This window comes from Papio anubis, chromosome 2 (assembly GCF_008728515.1).
Source record: "Papio anubis isolate 15944 chromosome 2, Panubis1.0, whole genome shotgun sequence".
In the NCBI taxonomy this organism is placed as follows: domain Eukaryota; kingdom Metazoa; phylum Chordata; class Mammalia; order Primates; family Cercopithecidae; genus Papio; species Papio anubis.
This window is the reverse complement of record NC_044977.1, coordinates 177,727,258-177,745,415: the sequence shown is the minus strand read 5'-3', so window position 1 is coordinate 177,745,415 and position 18,158 is coordinate 177,727,258. Positions and strand designations below refer to the sequence as shown.

At 45.5% G+C, this 18,158-nt stretch overlaps 1 protein-coding gene across 11 annotated transcripts in view; it reads left to right on the top strand.

Annotated features, from left to right (window-relative positions):
• The window catches only part of OSBPL10 (oxysterol binding protein like 10), a 325,500-nt gene extending 309,552 nt beyond the window's left edge, over window positions 1–15,948 (top strand). For 7 of the 11 annotated variants that reach the window (XM_031662892.1, XM_031662896.1, XM_031662895.1 and 4 more), the window contains 3 exons: window positions 6,947–7,133; window positions 9,083–9,265; window positions 12,229–12,442. In XM_031662892.1, coding sequence (XP_031518752.1) covers window positions 6,947–7,133; window positions 9,083–9,265; window positions 12,229–12,442 — 584 coding nt within the window. Of the gene's footprint in view, window positions 1–6,946; window positions 7,134–9,082; window positions 9,266–12,228; window positions 13,203–14,661 lie in introns of those variants that run through there. The other 4 variants (XM_031662893.1, XM_017956006.3, XR_004181986.1 and 1 more) reach the window with 3 other exon arrangements.
• The last annotated feature ends 2,210 nt before the right edge of the window (window positions 15,949–18,158 follow it).

The window sequence follows — 18,158 nt, the reverse complement described above, 5'->3', positions numbered from 1 at the left end:
CCTCAGTCTGTGAGCCCCTAATTCTTGCCGTTAGACAAATATGTGGACATTTTTGAAAAGGTAGATTTGCAAATCCATTGTTAGTGGTTTAGGGAATTCTTTACAGAAACGCAGTCTCTCCCTTCAGGATCCTTCCTTCCCTACCAAATAGTAGTCACTGTTCCCCTGTCTCCGACCACCAGCAGTGGGCTCCAAAAAGGAGGTGGGTGTGCAGTGGTGTCACGTGTGTGATTGTGTTTTAAAGCTGGTTATTCTCCCTTCCCCACACAATGTGTTCATCTTTCCCTTCTTCCCTCTACACAGCGTGTTCATCATCTTCGTCTTCCCTCTGCTTCCCTGCACCCTCGTCCTTTCTGTCTCCCTCTGGTGTCTCGAGCCCTTTCATTTAAACCGCACCATCAACAGGTCACCCCTCAGCCCAGCACAGCATGTGGCCTCCTTTCATTGCCTCTGCAACTGAACTTGAGAGAGTGATGAGGTCCTTTTAGCCCTCTGTCCCCTGAACTAACCGACATCTTTACTCTGTCTTACTGTTGGCCGTTGTTGAATGTCTGTGTCTCCACAGGGTAGGCCTGTGAGGTCTCAAGATCGTAGCTCCTCCGTTACTCATAGGCAGCAGGCAGGGACCGGAGCCCTTGATTCACTTTACCCAGCCCAGGACCACAGTGTCGTGGGTGGGAAGCCGTGGAACACCCTCTCCTGAGGCCCTCAGATGCAGCCTGCAGATGAAGCAGAATTAGAATTTGCTGCTTTTTTTCTAACTGCTTGAAAATTCCACTCAGAACTTCTCAATAGCATGCTGAGTTCAGAAAGAAGATTCTGGAGAGAGACTGTGAAAGGCCTCTCCTGGACATGGCTCTTCCTGGCCACTCACCTGATGTTCTCCTGCTGTGGGTGGGCCTGGGCAGGGCTGGGGGACTCTTGGCTCGTTCTGGTGAGACCTTGAGTTTGCCTAAGTCCTTCCAGTAGCCATATCCCCTTATCTTTTGTATGAATTGAAATGTGTCCTCTGTAACACAGGATCTGATTTTTCACACAAACGATTTCTGAGAATCTCCAAACTTTGAAGCAGAAGGTTCTGGCTCCCACACTCAGAGCTCCTTTGATTGGGGGAAGGCAGGAGGTCAGATAGTTTCCCTTCCCTTGCATATTTCCTGCACATTCCATGAATTTGTTGATTGGGTGTAAATAATGCTTTTTCCATCTCCTCATTATAAAAATGAGATCTTACATGGGTCCACTTGAAATTGTGAATGTAACTATGTGGGCTTATCTCTTAAATCATGGCCTTTAGGCTGTGGCATATTTGACTGTAATGAAATGCTATTATGAAGTGCTTCATTATGCCCTGAATTCACTCAGGTTGACCCCAGAGACTGCACCGCTTTCTCCCATCCTCTCGTTTCTATTGCTCTGACAGTGAGAGCTGACACCATTCAGTCAACCTAAGACTTCTGTCCATGGTGTGGGATGCTCACCCCTCCCAACCCTGCGCCACTGTGGAGCTGCGGGGCGTTCGGCCGCTCTTTGCAGCCCACTTCCCTCAAAATGCCTGAATCAATGCCTAGTAAATGGTACAGGCTCTTAATTGAGTCTGTGGGGAAAGACAGTTCTAATGAGAGGAAGTGACATGATTGCCACTGGGCTCGTGAGTGCCGATGCTGCCGGGTCTGCAAACACACTTCCCAGAGTTCCTTCTGTGACTCTGCTTTCCAGAATCCATGTCCCACATGAATATTTTGGTTCCTCAGATTGAGGTTGGGCACAAAATTATTTTAAGTTTATCAGTTTGAAAATCTTAATGCTTTGCTTTTATGTTTATTGGTGAATCACTTTGTGGAATTTCAAATGAAGATTTCCCAGCCTGAGGACTAACCGTGCATGGAAGGATTGATTATTTGATGTTTTTTTTAAAGCTTTTCTTAGCTGTTAGGCCAAATGAAGAAGTAACTTATATTTGTGATCCCATTTGTAAGTCTAATTTTAATATAGTCTTTTATTCATGTTAAGGAGAGATTTTTTTTTAAAATGTAACCCTGCAAAAAAGGAGTGAGTATTAAGGCATAATTGCAGGTGATTTAATGAATGAACACACATTTATGGATTTTCAGAAAAAAAGCCAAAGGCATGTGGTCTAGCCAGTGCCTTCTAATCAGTTTAGCTCTGAGGCTCACTGACCTCCCCCAGGACTTGGGGGAAAATGTACCTTGATTTGGAAGAGATTTTTCTGAAGACAAATGGGAGGAGGATGCTATCTCTTATGCAAAGTGCTATATTAGAGAAAGTCTGCCCTGTGTCTCTTCCATCCCTCACAGGCATAGCCCATTGGAAGACGTTGTAGTTTCCTCTTTATTGCCAGGTGGCGATACCCACAGAGGGGGCCGCTGTAAAGAATGAGGAGTAATTAAGACATAAAACCTTCAGGATTTTGGCAGTGTGCCATACTGCAGTGCTGTTGGCTGAGTTTAGAATCGCCTTCTCCATCTTTACCACAGCCGTGGGAGGTACAGATACCACTGTCTCTGCGTCACAGATGAGGAAACTGAGGCACAGAGAAGTTAAGATTGCCAGGCTGGTGAGTGATGGAGGACTTGGAATGATCCTCTTGAGATTTCACCCAGGTGTTAAAAAAGCTGTGGCATATTCTCCATGAAAAAACATGGTGAAGAAAATCACAGCTGTATAATCCTACCTTACTACAAAGTTTATATTTATGAATGAGACTAGGAATACCAGCCAGCCGAGTTTGTGGCTGTTGTGTGTTCCCAGTCTGTAGAGGTTTCCTGCTAGACGTGCAAGCGGTGGGAGTCCCCCAGGTATCCCAGTTAAGGACATGAAGGGTGAACCACAACATAGGAAGGCCGTAGACATCAGGGGCGAGGTTATGATGCCAGGGAGACATACTGCTGGCCTGGAAGGATTTTACTACCGAGTAGAGATGCTCCTTGGCTTATGACGGGGTTATGTCCCAATAAGCCCATCCGAAGGTGAAAATATCCTAAGTTGAAACTGCATTTAATATACCTAGCCTAGCAACATCCTCGCTTAACCCAGCCTACCTGAAACGTGCTCAGAACCCTTACATGAGCCTGCCATTGGGCAGAATCATCTGGCAGCACAGCACACTGGAGAGGATGGGTTGTGTCCTAGTCCATTTGCATTGCTATAAAGGAATACCTGAGAGAAAACAGGTTCATTTGACTCACAGTTCAGCAGGCTGTACAAAACGCGTGGCACTAGCATCTGCTTCTGACGAGGGCCTCAGGCTACATCCACTCGTGGTGGATGAGGAAGGGGAACCCCTGAGTGGGGGTCACATGGCAAGAGCAGAAGCAAGGTAGGGGGGGTGCCAGGCTCTTTTCAATTTATTTATTTATTTATTTATTTGAGACAGAGTCTCACTCTGTTGTCCAGGCTGAAGTGCAGTGACGTGACCATGGCTCACTGCAGCCTCGACTTCCCAGGTTCAAGTAATCCTCCTATCTTAACCTCCCAAGTAGCTGGGACTACAGGTGCTCACCGCCATGCCCAGCTAATTTTTTTTTTTAAATTTTTTTGTAGAAACAAGGTTTCGTCATGTTGCCCAGGCTGGTCTCAAACTCCTGGGCTCAAGCCATCTTCCTACCTCCACTTCCCAAAGTGCTGGGATTACAGGAGTGAGCCACTGCACAGGCCTAGCCTCTCTTTGACAACTAGCTTTCAGGGGAGCTCCTGCAAGAACTACTAATGTGAGCACTCACTCATTACTGCTAGGCTGGCCATAAGTCATTAATGAGAGATCCCTCCCCATGACCAAAACACCTCGCACTAGGCCCCACCTCCAACATTGGGGATCGAATTTCAACATGAGGTTTGGAGGGGGTCAAATATCCAAACTATATAGGAAGTTGTTTATACTCACTTTGGGAGGCAGAGGCAGGAGGATCACTTGAGCCCAAGAGTTCAAGACCAGCTTGGGCAACATAGGGAGACCTCGTCTCTACAAATAATTTTTTTTTTAATTAGTCAGGCATGGTGGCGCATGCTTGTAGTCCCAGCTACTCAGGAGGATTGCTTGAGTCCAGGAGGTCAAGGCTGCAGTGAGCCATGATTGCGCCATTGCACTTCAGCCTGAGTGACTGAGTGTCTCCAAAAAAGAAAAAGAGCCTCACTGCTGCTGCCTGGCATTACACGAGAGGGTCATCCCACATATCACTAGCCTGGGAAAAGACCACAATTCAAAGCACAGTTTCTATTGAGCACTTACTGCTTTGGCACCATTGTAAGGTCAAAACATTTCAAGTTGAACCATAGCTAAGTTGGGGGCTGTCTTAGTCCATTAGTGCTGTGGGGAGGGTGGCGGTGGACCCTCTCCTCTGAGGCCTTGAAGGCATGGTGAATGGTAGCCTTCTCTACAGAGTCCAGGGGACTCTCTCAGCTGCCACCGTTTCCAAGTCTCTGAGGATACAGCTGGCACCCAAGGAACCAGGGTCTTGGGAGATAAAACTTGAGTAGAGAGAGGGATATTTGAGGTGACCTCTCTCTCTTCCACTTTCCCTGGCTGTTGGTCAAGAAGAACCAAGTATTGATCTGTGTTTGACATTGGCTGCAATTTTCCACCTGCTTTAGGCTGTCTTCTCGACCCAATTCAAAGAAGTCAGATACAACTGTAGCCTTTGAACAAAACATAGTGTCAGACTTGGCCATTCTCCTCCAGGGGTCCTGATCAGAAACTATCAGGCTTGAAACACCAATGTCTAATTCTTCTCAGAACACAACACTCCTCCCTTAACTGCTTGGATAGGACAGGGCCTCCAGGGTCATCTTGGATGCTCTTCTCTCTAAAATGCAGAAGGAAGAATGAGTAACAGTGAGAGCAAGAGGTGGTCTGGGCTTTACTTTTAGCAAGATCAGTTTAGTCAAGAGAGCTCCAGCAAGCTGGAGCAGAGAAGAGGGGAGAAGGCCCGTCTGTTCTGATATGCAGTGTATTTGGTGTAGTGGACTTATGCTATTTGTGGATTTGCATTAAATGTATTCAATTATGTTCCCAGCCAGAGAGATAGGATGTAAATGCTGCTGTGATATCTGCCCTCCAGTCCAGCCCAGATGATCTGCTTCTCCTGGGTGCCTGCATGTGTCCATGTGTCTGAGGATCCCTCACACTGGGAGGGATCGAGGCTCCTAAACACGTACTATAGCATGTCAACTTGGGTTTTTAGAACCAGCCAAGTATTTCATGGATTGGGAAAACTGACTTTAATGGACTTAACTGAGAGCTGAGAGTGATGTTGCTGGTTCGGACAAGCCTACTGTGTCCTAAATACCGTAGTGCATGGGCAATTAGAGGAATTCTCCAGGGTAAATTGAACTATAGTCGAACACATCTTAGTATTGGCTTTAGAAACTAAGAGCAATCATGACTCCTTTGTACAAATTAACCCCATCTCTCCTCAGACTCCCCTGGCAAGCTCATCTGTACTAAAAGAAACTTGCCTTCCCTCCCCATCCCCCTCCTTCTCTCTCTCACTATCCTCCTGGTGTTCTGGTTCTCTCTCTCTTTCTCTCTCCTTCCCTGCCTCCCCTAGGCAAATTCTAGCTCTAAGTGATTTAGATGCGTATTTAGCCTAAGAGGGAAGTACCAAATGGCTGAATTACTTAACCTCTCCTAAAAGTTTGTTTTCTCATTCTTATTAAAACGATAATCATTGCCAAATAGGGCCGTTGTGAGCTGAAGAAGATAGTTCATAAGGAGCTCCCAGGAACGTCTGGCAGCTGGAAAGTGCTCTCATGTGGGAGCCATTGACCCCACTCTTCACTCGTTCCAGTGGAGGACTGGAAGCCCAGGAAGGTGCCGTCACTAACCACCCCTGGTCCTCTACCCTCCTAAGGCTCAGAGTGCTTTTGACAAGGCTCAGAGCAGCCCTAGAGCGAGGCCTGGGGTGAGCTGGAGTGGAGCTGAGAATGTGCATCTCTAGGGAGCCAAGTGCCAGAGTATTGGATGGGAGACTGAGAGGTGCCTTGTGGAGACGTGATCTTAAGAGAGCTGTCGTGCTGGGTCTCAGAGCCTCTGCCAGTCTGTATAGGGCCTCTGTATACAACTCTACAGCAGTCCTGGGAGCTTCTATACCTTGGGGGTGGTCTTTGAGGACTTGATGAAAACTGTGGCCGTTCCCTTCCCTAGAGAAATGAACAAACCCACCTAATTCTTCATTGCTTCAAGAGGAATAAGGCCTTTCCCACTTTGGGTTGTAGGTTGGAGAACCCCTCCTCTGGAGGTGAGTGGGCAGTAAGTGTTAGATTCCCACTCTTGGCAGGTGTCTTTCCCGAGGTTGCTGACAGCAGCTGTACAGCCTGATTTCTCTATTTTTGTGAGAACCATTGAGGTTGTCTCTGTAGCTCTCGGGTTAAAGGCAGAACTCTTCCTAGAAGTTTAAAAGACAAGGTCTGGCCCCTGCCGACTTGGTCATCCTCCACACCTATACATACTATCTCTCTTCTGCATGTGGGCCCTCTTCCCAGCCTCTTCACACTTACCAGGCTCCTTCCTACCCCAGGGCCTTTGCACATGCTTTCCCCCCTGCCCAGAACACTCTTCCTTCCCCTGTTCATTTTCTTAGGGAAACCTTCCCTTACCAGGTGAGTCTCTCCTCTTGGAGGCCTCCATTGTGCTGGCCGCCTTGCCCTCCCACCTTTATCACTGTTATAATTTTGTGTTCCTTTGGTGACTAATGACCACCTTTCTGTTCTGCTCTCTGAGGGCAGAAAGTGGGTCTATCTTATTCACTGCTGTATTCTCAGTGCCTTTCACACAGTAGAGCCCATGATGAACGAGCAGCTCACCTCTGCAGAGGTGGGAGATGTGACATCTGTGCAAGAGGCTCTGTGGTTTCCCGTCTTCATTTCTTCTGATCCCCCGTGCCCTCTTGGTGTTTTTGCATGGCTAACTCTCCCTCCTCTCTCCCTGGAGGTGTGTTGAGGCTCCTGGAACACGGGGAGGAGTACGTATTCACCCTGCCTAGTGCCTACGCCCGGTCCATTCTCACCATCCCATGGGTGGAGCTCGGAGGAAAAGTCAGCATCAACTGTGCCAAGACTGGGTACTCAGCGACGGTGATATTCCACACGAAGCCTTTCTATGGAGGGAAAGTCCACAGGTAGGAGCTGGCTGGAGAGGCTCTGGCTTTGTCTTAACACGATGCCCTGAGTTTCCTTTCACTATTAGAAGACTGAGTTTCAGTAATGGGATGAGTTGAAAATCAAGATAAAATTGTTAAGATCTTTTCCAAAAGAGATGCCTTTTCCCTACCTTACATGGCCGTTTTTTGGAGTCCTCCCCACTCTAAACTTAAGGTTGAATCTTTGGTGACGCATTTGCAGAGCAGACGCCAGAGAATAAAAGCACTTCTGTTTGTTGGAATAAACTCTCCCTTCTGAAGCCACAGTTTGTTGCTTTTCTCTAAAGTGATTGAATCTTTGAACCCAGACATAGCCAGACAGTTCCCCATTTCACATTAGTTGGCTACACTGTCCTCAATTCTGTGTCATGCATCCATGAGGTCAGGATCCTTTCTTTCTTTTGAAAAACTTGGGAAGCCCAAGTCTAAGTCATTGAAGGAGAGGTCTGCTGTTTGAGGAAGCATACAATTGTTTTTATTGCTGCAGCTATAAAAAAATTCCTCTTTCAGCACAGCTCTACTGCATAAGCAAGATATACTATACAAACAAGCTTCCATCTTTGCCCATTTTCTTGGAAAGCATTATTCTGCATGGCATTAGTGTGAGTGTGTCAGAGTGTCACAGGGGCATGTGGACACCCTTTGGGGGCACCTGGAACCAGCACACACCAGCTCGTGAGAACTGATTTGTGTGTATTTCACGTTCAGTGCTATCATATTGGTGTTGAAATCAGCCATGATAGGCATCACAGAAATTGGCAAATGGTACAAATCAGGTGTTTTCCCTTTTGGAGATCCAGTTGCTAAATATTTACCAGCATGCCACTAACACCTTTCCACTGTGTGCAACCCAGAAGATGCCTCATACCTGCCCGTGAGCCTCGGCCTTGCTGACTGTTTTTAGGCTCAAGGAGAAAGCCTCCCAGTCTGTTTGAAAACTCTAAATTCGGCCTGAGCTGGGCCTTAAGGAAAAGGGGAGTTTAGACCCTACACGTGGCTGCTTTGGGGCAGGTGTCCCTGTTTCTGCGGTGTTCCTTCAACTGCGCAGAAAGCTCAGTGGTGGAGAGGGAGCTGGGAGTCTGCTTTCACTTGGAATTCCCACAGGCAAGGCAGGTGAAAGAGAGGTCACAAATCTCCACAGAGGCCCTCTAAAGGAGAGGTTGAAGTCATTCCTCAGAGCCACTACTGTGAGAGGAAGGTATTGATTGAGACTGAGACTCTAGGTTCTGCTCAGCCTTCATTCAGGGGATGTGTGGATGCTGGAGTGGATATTTCCCTCCTTTTCCAACGTAAGCTCTGTTGGGATTGTGGGCAACCATGTTTGACCCCATACAAAATAGACCTGATTTAAGGATTGAAAAGCTCACCCTACACTCTTATAGTCTTTTTAGGGTTAAAATGTAGCATTATTAGATGCTATTTTGGAGAAGAGAGAGTATATGCTATTTTGTTTTCCTTTTTTTAAAAAATTAATTTTTTGCATAAGTTATTGAGGTACAGATGGTATTTGGTTACATGAGTAAGTAGTGGTGATTTGTGAGATTTTGGTGCACCCATCACCCAAGCTATAGATACTGCACCATATTTGTAGTCTTTTATCTCTCGTCCCCTTCCCACGTATTTTGTTTTTCTTGAATTGCCTGATTTTCATCCCAGTGATATCTTACAGAATATTACAGTTAAGAAATTAGCATTGCTGTATTACTATTAACTAATCTACAGACTTTTTTTTTTTCCAGTGATGCTTTCTTTTGCTGTTCAAGGATATTAGATCATCTTTTAAGAGTTAGTCTTTGAGCAAAGCTCCAAAAACAATCCCTCCTTCCCATTCTTGATAAAAAAAAAAAAAATCTCTATAGATGGGTGTACCTTTGAAGTCTCTGTTTTTATCATTTTGCAAAGTGTGTTCATTTGACTTATTAATTCAGGGTTACTGCAGAAGTGAAGCACAACCCAACCAACACCATTGTTTGTAAAGCCCATGGGGAATGGAATGGTACTTTAGAGTTCACCTACAGCAATGGAGAAACCAAAGTCATCGACACAACCACACTGCCAGTGTATCCCAAGAAGATCAGACCTCTTGAGAAGCAGGGGCCCATGGAGTCCAGGTGAGAATTGGGCTGTCTTCCTCTCCAGCTTAGTCATGCTGGGCACTTGACTCAAGGGACAGAGAAGAAAGAAGACTTTGAAAGCTTAGCGACTGGAAACAGGCCAGGAATCATGTTCTCCTGGCTTCTTGAGATATTTTAGTTTTCTACTGTGTGTCACTTAGGAGCAGAACCTTTCAGCTTTCAGTTAAGTCATTCTGCGGTCATGGGGTGGGTGTGAGGATAGACTTCAGCAGACTTTTACTGCTTGTCTTGCAAAAGTTTGTCAACTGATCTGTTGCTTAATTGCAAAGGTAAATACAGAGAGTTGATAGTAATCAAAGAACTGCACAGTGAGTCAATGAGATACTATTTTTTTCTTGCCAGATTAACAATGTTATTAAAAAAAAATTAAATGCTGGGAAAGTGTAAAACTGACACTCTATACCCTGTCCTTCTAGTAGGAGTGTGTGCAGTTTAGCTGCATGGATCAGTAGCTTTCAATTCATTAATCCACTTTAATTTCATGTTCTACTTCTAAGAATCTGTTCTCAGGACAAACTCTTAAATTCAGAAAAAATTTAAACAACATAAAATGGTTTGTTCTTTGTTTAAAAAAAACTAAGCAGCAAAAGAAAGAGAAATCACCTGTCTAATATTTGAAAACTGGTTAAGTAAACTATGAAGTATCCATTCAATTCATATATCTATTCTGTGGCTATGGTATGAATATAATGCAGCCACTTAATGTGATGTTTATGCAGGCACAGAAGCAGAATATCCTTGGAATATGCCAGTTTTATTTTTTAATGTAGGACATCAGCAAACGGCCAGTGGGCCAAATCCAACCTGAGGCTGATTTTGTAAATAAAGTTTTATTGGAACACAGCCATGATCATTCATTTACATATGGCTTATGGCTGCTTTCCTGCTGCAATGGCTGAGTTAGGTAGTTGCAACCAAGACCATATGGCTTGCAAAGCCTAAGATGTTTACTCTCTGGCCCTGTACAGAAAATGTTTGCCAACTGCTGCTCTAATCTAAAAGCATACACTCTTTAGAAATACGATGTAGGGTTAAAATGAAATTACAAATGATTTTCTGAAAGCTTTACTATTATTACAAGAATTTGTAACCAAATAGAAACAGTTCTTATAAGTGGAAACAAAGCAGGGATACCACAGTATGTATAAATAATACATTATATTAATAACTGGGTTTAATGGAAACAGAGCTTCAGTATCCCTGGAACCTTTGCTTCGTTGTAGATTTAGTGCACTCTTGCTTGTTAATCAGTTTATTTGAGGACAGTGAGCACAGCCTTTCTCTGTGTCTAACTGGAGAGCTTGGACTCTTACCAGTTGTCTTTTTCAGTCCATCCTGTTGGGCAGCAGTAGCAGGACAAGGGAAAGACTGCAATGAGGGAAGAAACCCATCCCCTTGCCACACTGCCTCTGATGAAGCATTCCCAGAATGGGGAAAGCTGTGGTTCATATCATAACATGACTGTTGTTTCTGATCTGGCTGTTGAGAACAAAACTATGATCACCTGCTACTTTTCCTCCAGGGATATCAGAGTAGTTTAGCTACTCCTTATTAAGACTCTTTGTTGCTTGTTAGCCTATGGGAACTATGGGATTTCTTCTGTTGGCGTCTGCACCCCCAGGAGGTGCTGCTGGCTGTCCCTAGTTCACCGGCAGCCCCATCCGCCTGTCCTCAGCCTGACCATGCCAGCATTCAAGCCTTCCTGCTGCTCTGAGCCCTTGCTGGGGAAAGGGTTAAGGACACCTGCTGTAGATGTGCTCCCTGGCCCAGGACCTAATGATGGGCATTCACTGGCCCCTGGTGAAGAGGCCTCGTTTTCTAGAAGCCAGGGAGGGAATCTCCACCACCTGGCATTCTGACAGTTCCTCGTCTGTGAAATCTGACCTTCTGGTGCATTTAAGTGAGGAAGTGCTTAGGTGGTGGTGTTCTGATTTATCATGGTTCCTTTCCTTTCTCCCTAGAACAGAGTATGTCTGAATACAGGCTGGTCCCAAGGACGTCCTGAGGAGGAAAGCTGTGTGTAAAGCATAAGCCAAATACAAAGTAGTGTTAAACACTAGCTGCTTTCCTTTTATCTTGTCCCACTGTCAAAGTGCTTTTTTTGCCAAGTAATCAGCCTTGATTGATGTAAACCACTCAAGCTCCCCTTTTATTTTGCTCATTTCCTGGGGTTTCCTCCTGCCATGCCAGGTTAGGAAGGTCAAGGTCATCTGAGTGTCCAAAGAGCAGCTGGGCTGAAGAGGGGTAGTGAACCAAGCAGCCTGGCCTCACTACCTTTAGGCTGCGTTCTACAATGAATGCAGGAAGCAGAGAAGTGGCTTTGTGTAGACACGTGGGGAGAAGAGAGATCCCGCACTATAAGCATGCACACACAAATACCCACACACCACACATGCATCAGCCTCTAACCCCTAATTCCACGTTCCCTTGTGGGAAAGCAGGTCTTATTCTGATTTACTAGTGTGCTGTCCTTGGGCAAGTCACCTAACCTTATGTAGACCTTAAATTGTCTCCTCTGTAACATGGAGATAAGAATCTACCATCTATAATATGTCATTGGGTTGCTGTGAGGATTAAATAGGTTTATGTATGTAAAATGCTTAGAAATATGGCAAATGCCATATATGCCTGCTATCGTTGTTTGTAGTAGTAGCAGAATGCCTACTACTACTCCTCTTAGATTTGATTTCCAGAAACTCCGGGCCCTGAGAAAGGCATGCTGCCTGGTACAAGTGGAGAGTAGAAACAGCACAGAGGTGGAGCTGGGTAGCCCTGGGTTCAAATCCAGGCTCTTGGGGTCTTTGAGGTGTCTGGGATGAGCTACCCCAGAGAGGGCTCGCCTGGATGCCCCTTGCTGCTCTGGCTGCTCCCGGCAGAGTTCTGTTAGCTTGCAGCCAGCTGGCCTGGCTGATTGTTTCCTCTCCTCCACCCATCCCCAGGAACCTCTGGCGGGAGGTGACCCGATACCTGCGGCTGGGGGACATTGACGCAGCCACCGAGCAGAAGCGGCACCTGGAGGAGAAGCAACGGGTAGAGGAACGGAAGCGCGAGAACCTCCGCGCACCATGGAAGCCCAAATATTTTATCCAGGAGGTAACTCTGCCGTCTGTCATTGGGCCCTTGCCCAGGAGAGAACTTGTCCTGAGAGGGTAGATGGGTTTTTCTTGCTGACCCCCCAGATTGGATAAATGCCAGCCAGGGGCAGGGATAGACTGGGGCATCTCGGTTCTGACTCCAGCTTTGGATCAGGCTTCAGGACAGGTTTTCTGCCACAATATTCATGAAACCTTCTGGAAGGCAGAACCGAGCAACTGACACTTCCCCTCCAGTATCCCTATGTCAGAAAAGCATGTCAGCCTGCCTGCGAGGGAACGGAATGGGACTGCAGACTGGATACTGTTCTATTTTTAAAAAGAAAACCATCATGGCCCCTGTTACATCATCTTTAGTCACAAACTAGTTGTGGAGTGCCTCACAGCCCATCTCCACACCTGGGTGGGCTGGAGCCCTCACTGATGAAGAATTGCCTTTCAGAGCTTTGCCTCCTGTGGTCCACAAGGGCTAGTCATGCAGGGGAAGGCCAGCCTGAGTCCTGTGCCTAAAATGCTGCTGCTGTCACCTGCAAATGTGACACTGGAAGCTAGAAATAATATCGGGGCAAGTGGGCAAGGCACTGTGTGCCCAGCTGAAGCCCTCACGCTCTTGAAGTTGTGGAGGGATTGGGAAGCACTCTGAGAACAGAGTTGGACATTATGAATATGTAGGAGCCACGTGTCTTAAAGCAAGCCCACAGGAACCCAGCAACATCAATGGGCAGCAGGCCGGTGAGGACTGGGGCAGATGCCACTCATCTCCCGGTGACAACAGGTTGTCTAGTTGTTCATGAGGAGCCAGAAATCTGAATTTTTTTTTTTTTTTTTTTTTTTTTTTTTGAGACGGAGTCTCGCTTTGTCGCCCAGGCTGGAGTGCAGTGGCGCGATCTCGGCTCACTGCAAGCTCCGCCTCCCGGGCTTACGCCATTCTCCTGCCTCAGCCTCCCGAGTAGCTGGGACCACAGGCGCCCGCCACCTCGCCCGGCTAGTTTTTTTTTTGTATTTTTTAGTAGAGACGGGGTTTCACCGTGTTCGCCAGGATGGTCTCGATCTCCTGACCTCGTGATCCACCCGTCTCGGCCTCCCAAAGTGCTGGGATTACAGGCTTGAGCCACCGCGCCCGGCCCAGAAATCTGAATTTTTATGAGAAATCTCATATTTGCATGGTCAAAGAATTAAAAAAAATTAAATACCAGGAGCCAATCAAAATGTATCTGTGGGCTTTCTTTAGCCCAGGTGCTGCTAACCCCTGACTTCTGCTACAAAGAGGGATTATTCTGTCTACATCCAAGGCTCTTGAGAAGTGAGTTAGGGCAACATAGTAGGTTAACTGGGGTAGATTCATGTTAAGAGCAGGGAGCCACCACTGTTCTCCCCAGAGTCAGGAACCGTGGGTTGTGGACTGAAGGAGATTTCAAGGTTGGATTCTGGTTCAGACAGGAAAGCTGCCTGGAGAAGACTCTGCCTTTATGGGTCACTGAGTGGGGACCCTGTGTGGGAGCCCTGCCCAGGTGAGGTAAAACCTCGAAAGATCCTTCGGTGAGGTGGATCCCTTTTCTCTTGAGAGAGCTAGTAGCTTGAGAGAGCTAGTTTGTCTGACTTTTGCGGAAGGTTGTGCATTAAACAGCAACAACATCGAAAAAAACATTTACAGTTCTTCCTGGGTTTAAGAAAAGCCAGTATGTCCATAACAGAAGGGCTGGGGACATGTAAGGAATAAGAGTCATCTGAACACCAGCACAGTTATTCAGTATAGCGCCTTCTAGTCATGATGGTATGTATTAATACCATTTTAATTCTTGCCTTTTTCCCACTTGATGTTTGATTGGCCTGTGCTGATTTGTTTGTGACTACTGCCTGCTGGAGAAAGCCTTTGTTGGGTGTTCACCTGTGGGCTGGTGGGCTGGAAGTCACTTCCCTTGCCTTTTCTTCCCCCTGGCCATTCATCTAGCTACTCTGTTTTCTCTTGTCCCACTGTCAAAGTGCTTTTTTTTGGTCAAATAATCAGCCTTGATGGATGGAAGCCAACCAAGCTCCCCTTTTATTTTGCTCATTTCATGGGGTTTCCTCCTGCCATGCCAGGGTGGGAAGGTCAAGGTCATCTAGGTCTCTGAAGAGCAGCTGGGCTGAGGAGGGGTACTGAGGCCAGCAGCCTGGCCTGTGTGTGAGGTATTAAGACAGGGCAGACACAGAGACACAGACTGGCTGCGGTTATCCTTGCTTCCCCCTTTCCCTGTTGAGAGGTCTCCATGTAATAATGCCTCCTTTCTTCTCTTGCAGGGTGATGGCTGGGTATACTTCAATCCCCTCTGGAAGGCACACTGATGGGGTGGAGGCGCAGAGCTTTCCCATATAGCCCTGTTTTTGTAGGAATATTAAAGTAGTAGAGTATCAGGGTTTTGTTGGCATTCACTGAGACCTTGTATTAGAATCCAAGAAATGATAACAGAGAAATTATTTACTATGAAAAGTGCACCCCCACACTCTGCTAGAGGAATGAATTTATTCAAGAGCCATTTGGGGCATGTGTATGTACATACTGTATATGTTCACACACATGCACTATGTGCACATCTGAGTATGATTACACATGTAAATACTGCACTCACCAAGGTTAAAGGTTAAAGTGCGTAAACATAAGCTCCTTTTTATCAATGAAGTTTGAAGTTTTCTATTTTTCACTTTGCCAAAAATGTTTTACACTCACAAAGATATTCTCACTTAGTCAACTCCTGTCAAAATGAAGGTGAACTGGCATGGCCTAATCATTGTCCATATAGGAGAAAGTGGCTCATTCCTAGTAGAAGTATGGGTGGCTGTCATTTCAAAATTATTGTGATTCTCACCTCCCTCTCCACCTCAGTGTTTTGTCTGTCCGTGCCCAAGAAAGATAAGCAACTATTTCCTGTTGGATGGGGGTTGGCAGGAAGCTGTTAAAGATTTATGCCAGAGCCTTGCAGGATGGAGCACGTCTGGGACAACCAAGAGCCAAGGCCCACCAAGGAGTTTTCCACCCATCTCTCATGGTCACAGCGCTAGTCATACATTTTTGAGAAGTTGCTTCTTTTACATCAGAAAACCAGTCAATCATATGGAGACTTCTTTTGTGATGAAAAAGGGCTTTAGAAGTTAAATACACATATGCACATGAAAACATGCACAGCCACAGCCTCAATCTTGTATTTAGTTTGGGGAAAGAGAAGAGAATTTCCTGTGGATTATTTTTTCCTCAAGTGTACCTCTCTGGTTAACCCAAACTCTGCAAGAAAGCACTGTGATTAAAACATACATAACGCCTGCATAAATATTCCATGGTTTCAGTTAAATTTCAGTCTTTACACATGAGGTCAAAGGAGTGACCAAAATACAAAGCAAGGAAAAAATGAAATACCCGGTTTTTGCTGAATGCTTAATTTATTTTTTACTGTGCCACTTCAATATTTATAAAATCCAGATAGCATGAATGCTTCTCTGTAGTAATACTAATTTTGTGCCTTTTGTCTGCTTTCTTAAGACCAGTTGTTCACACTTTGTAGATAGTAGACAAATATATTTCGATTGAATACATATCTGTGTCTGTGTTTTATTTTCAGGGATTCAACAGTTCTATTAGATTGGTGGCTCTAAGTGAGCTCAAATTTTCCTGGTTAGATATTTCTAATTATTGATATGAAGAGCAATCATATCTATATCGAAAAAAGTATTTAACACATTAAAAAATCTACCAGATGAACATTTATGAATATTTTCTGATAAGTCCTATAAGAACATTTAACTCCTACCCAGTGAGTGTTGTTTCCCGAAAACAGTCACGGCCAGAAGTCATAAAGGAAGCCTACATAGGTCCACAGTCTTTAAAGCGTCTGGGTGAATCAAGTACCTGGAACCATCTTATTTCTGACAGAGAAGGTGGAACAAATGCTATTTTGAGAAAAAGAAGAAAACTCAATGAGACTGAAAAGTAATCACTATGTTGTTGGATTTTTCCAGTCTGACTACAAAGCATACACCATCTGAAAGGTAAAACATGGAGAGGGCTCACTTTTCTTTTGGGGCTGGGGGTACATTTAAAATTGTGAAATGTTACGTGTCAGGAGATTTACATAAAACATATGTACAACTCCAGGAATAATTATGAATACCCTTGTAGCCACTGCTTAAGCAAAGAAACCTGTTTACCAGTACCTTAAAAGCCACTATTGTGCACCTATACAATTTTATCCCTCTCCATGCCTTCCTGGAGTTACCATCCCCTTATGGGTTTTTTTTGTTTATACACGCTGTGTGTGTATTTCTAAACAGTGTGATTGGTTTTACCCAATTTTTGTAAAAATTGAATCATACCATAGTTTGCTTATTTGAGCCAATATTTTCTTTCTAGTTCAATCCATGTTGCTCTATTTGTTCATTTTCTTGCTGAGTTCATATTATGTTTTATTGTGGTAAAATATATGTAACAAAATTTACCATTTTAACTTTTATTTTTCCCCCCAGATGGAGTCTTACTCTGTCGCCCAGGCTGAAGTGCAATGGTGCAATCTCGACTCGTTGCAACCTCTGCCTTCTGGGTTCAAGTGATTCTCCTGCCTCAGCCTCCCGAGTAGCTGGGATTACAGGTGCCCACCGCCACGCCTGGCTAATTTTTGTATTTTTAGTAGAGATTGGGTTTCACCATGTTGGCCAGGCTGGTCTCAAACTCCTGACCTCAGGTGACCTGCCCGTCTCGGCCTCCCAAAGTGCTGGGATTACAGGTCTGAGCCACTGCGCCCAGCCCTGTTTTAACTATTTTTAAGTGTACAGTTCAGTGGCATTAAAATACACTGGTATCATACAATCATCATTATCACCTACCTCCAGAACTTTTTTGTATTCCCTAACTGAAACTCTGTACTCATTAAACAGTAACTCTCCATTCTCCCTCTCCCCCTAGTCCCTGGCAATCACCATTCTACTTTCTGTCCCTATGGATTTGACTGCTCTAAGGAACTCATATGAGTGAAATCATACAACACTTCTGCTTTTTATGTCTGTCTTAATTAGCATTATGTGTTCAAGGTTCATGCTGTGGCATTGTATCAGTTTCTTATTAAGGGCCGGGTGTGGTGGCTCACGCCTGTAATCCTAGCACTTTGGGAGGCCGAGGCAGGTGGATCTCCTGAGGTCAGGAGTTCCGAGACCAGCCTGGCCAACACGGTGAAACCCAGTCTCTACTAAAAATACAAAAATTAGCTGGGTGTGGTGGTGTGTGCCTGTAATCCCAGCTACCTGGGAGGCTGAGCAGGAGAATAGCTGCAATGAGCCGAGATCGTGCCCACCGCACTCCAGTCTGGGCGACAGAGCAAGACTCAGACTCCAAAAAAAAAAAAAAAAAAAAAGTTTCTTATTAAGGCTGGATAAATACCCTCTACCTTGCCCCAACATATGTATTCCTATTTTGTTTATCCATTCACCCACTGGGGTGTACAAATATCTTTTCAAGTCCCTGCCTTTTTTGTTTTTTTCTTTTTTGAGACAGAGTGAAGCCCAGGCTAGAGTGCAGTGGCACGATCTTGGCTCATCACAACCTCTGCCTCCCGGGTTCAAGTGAATCCCCTGCCTCAGCTTCTTGAGTAGCTGGGACTACAAGTGCGTGCCGCCATGCCCAGCTAATTTTTGTATTTTTAGTAGAGATGGGGTTTCACCATGTTGGCCAGGCTGGTCTCAAACTCCCGACCTCAGGTGATCCACCTGATCTCAGCTCCCAAAGTGCTAGCATTACAGGCGTGAGCCACCACACC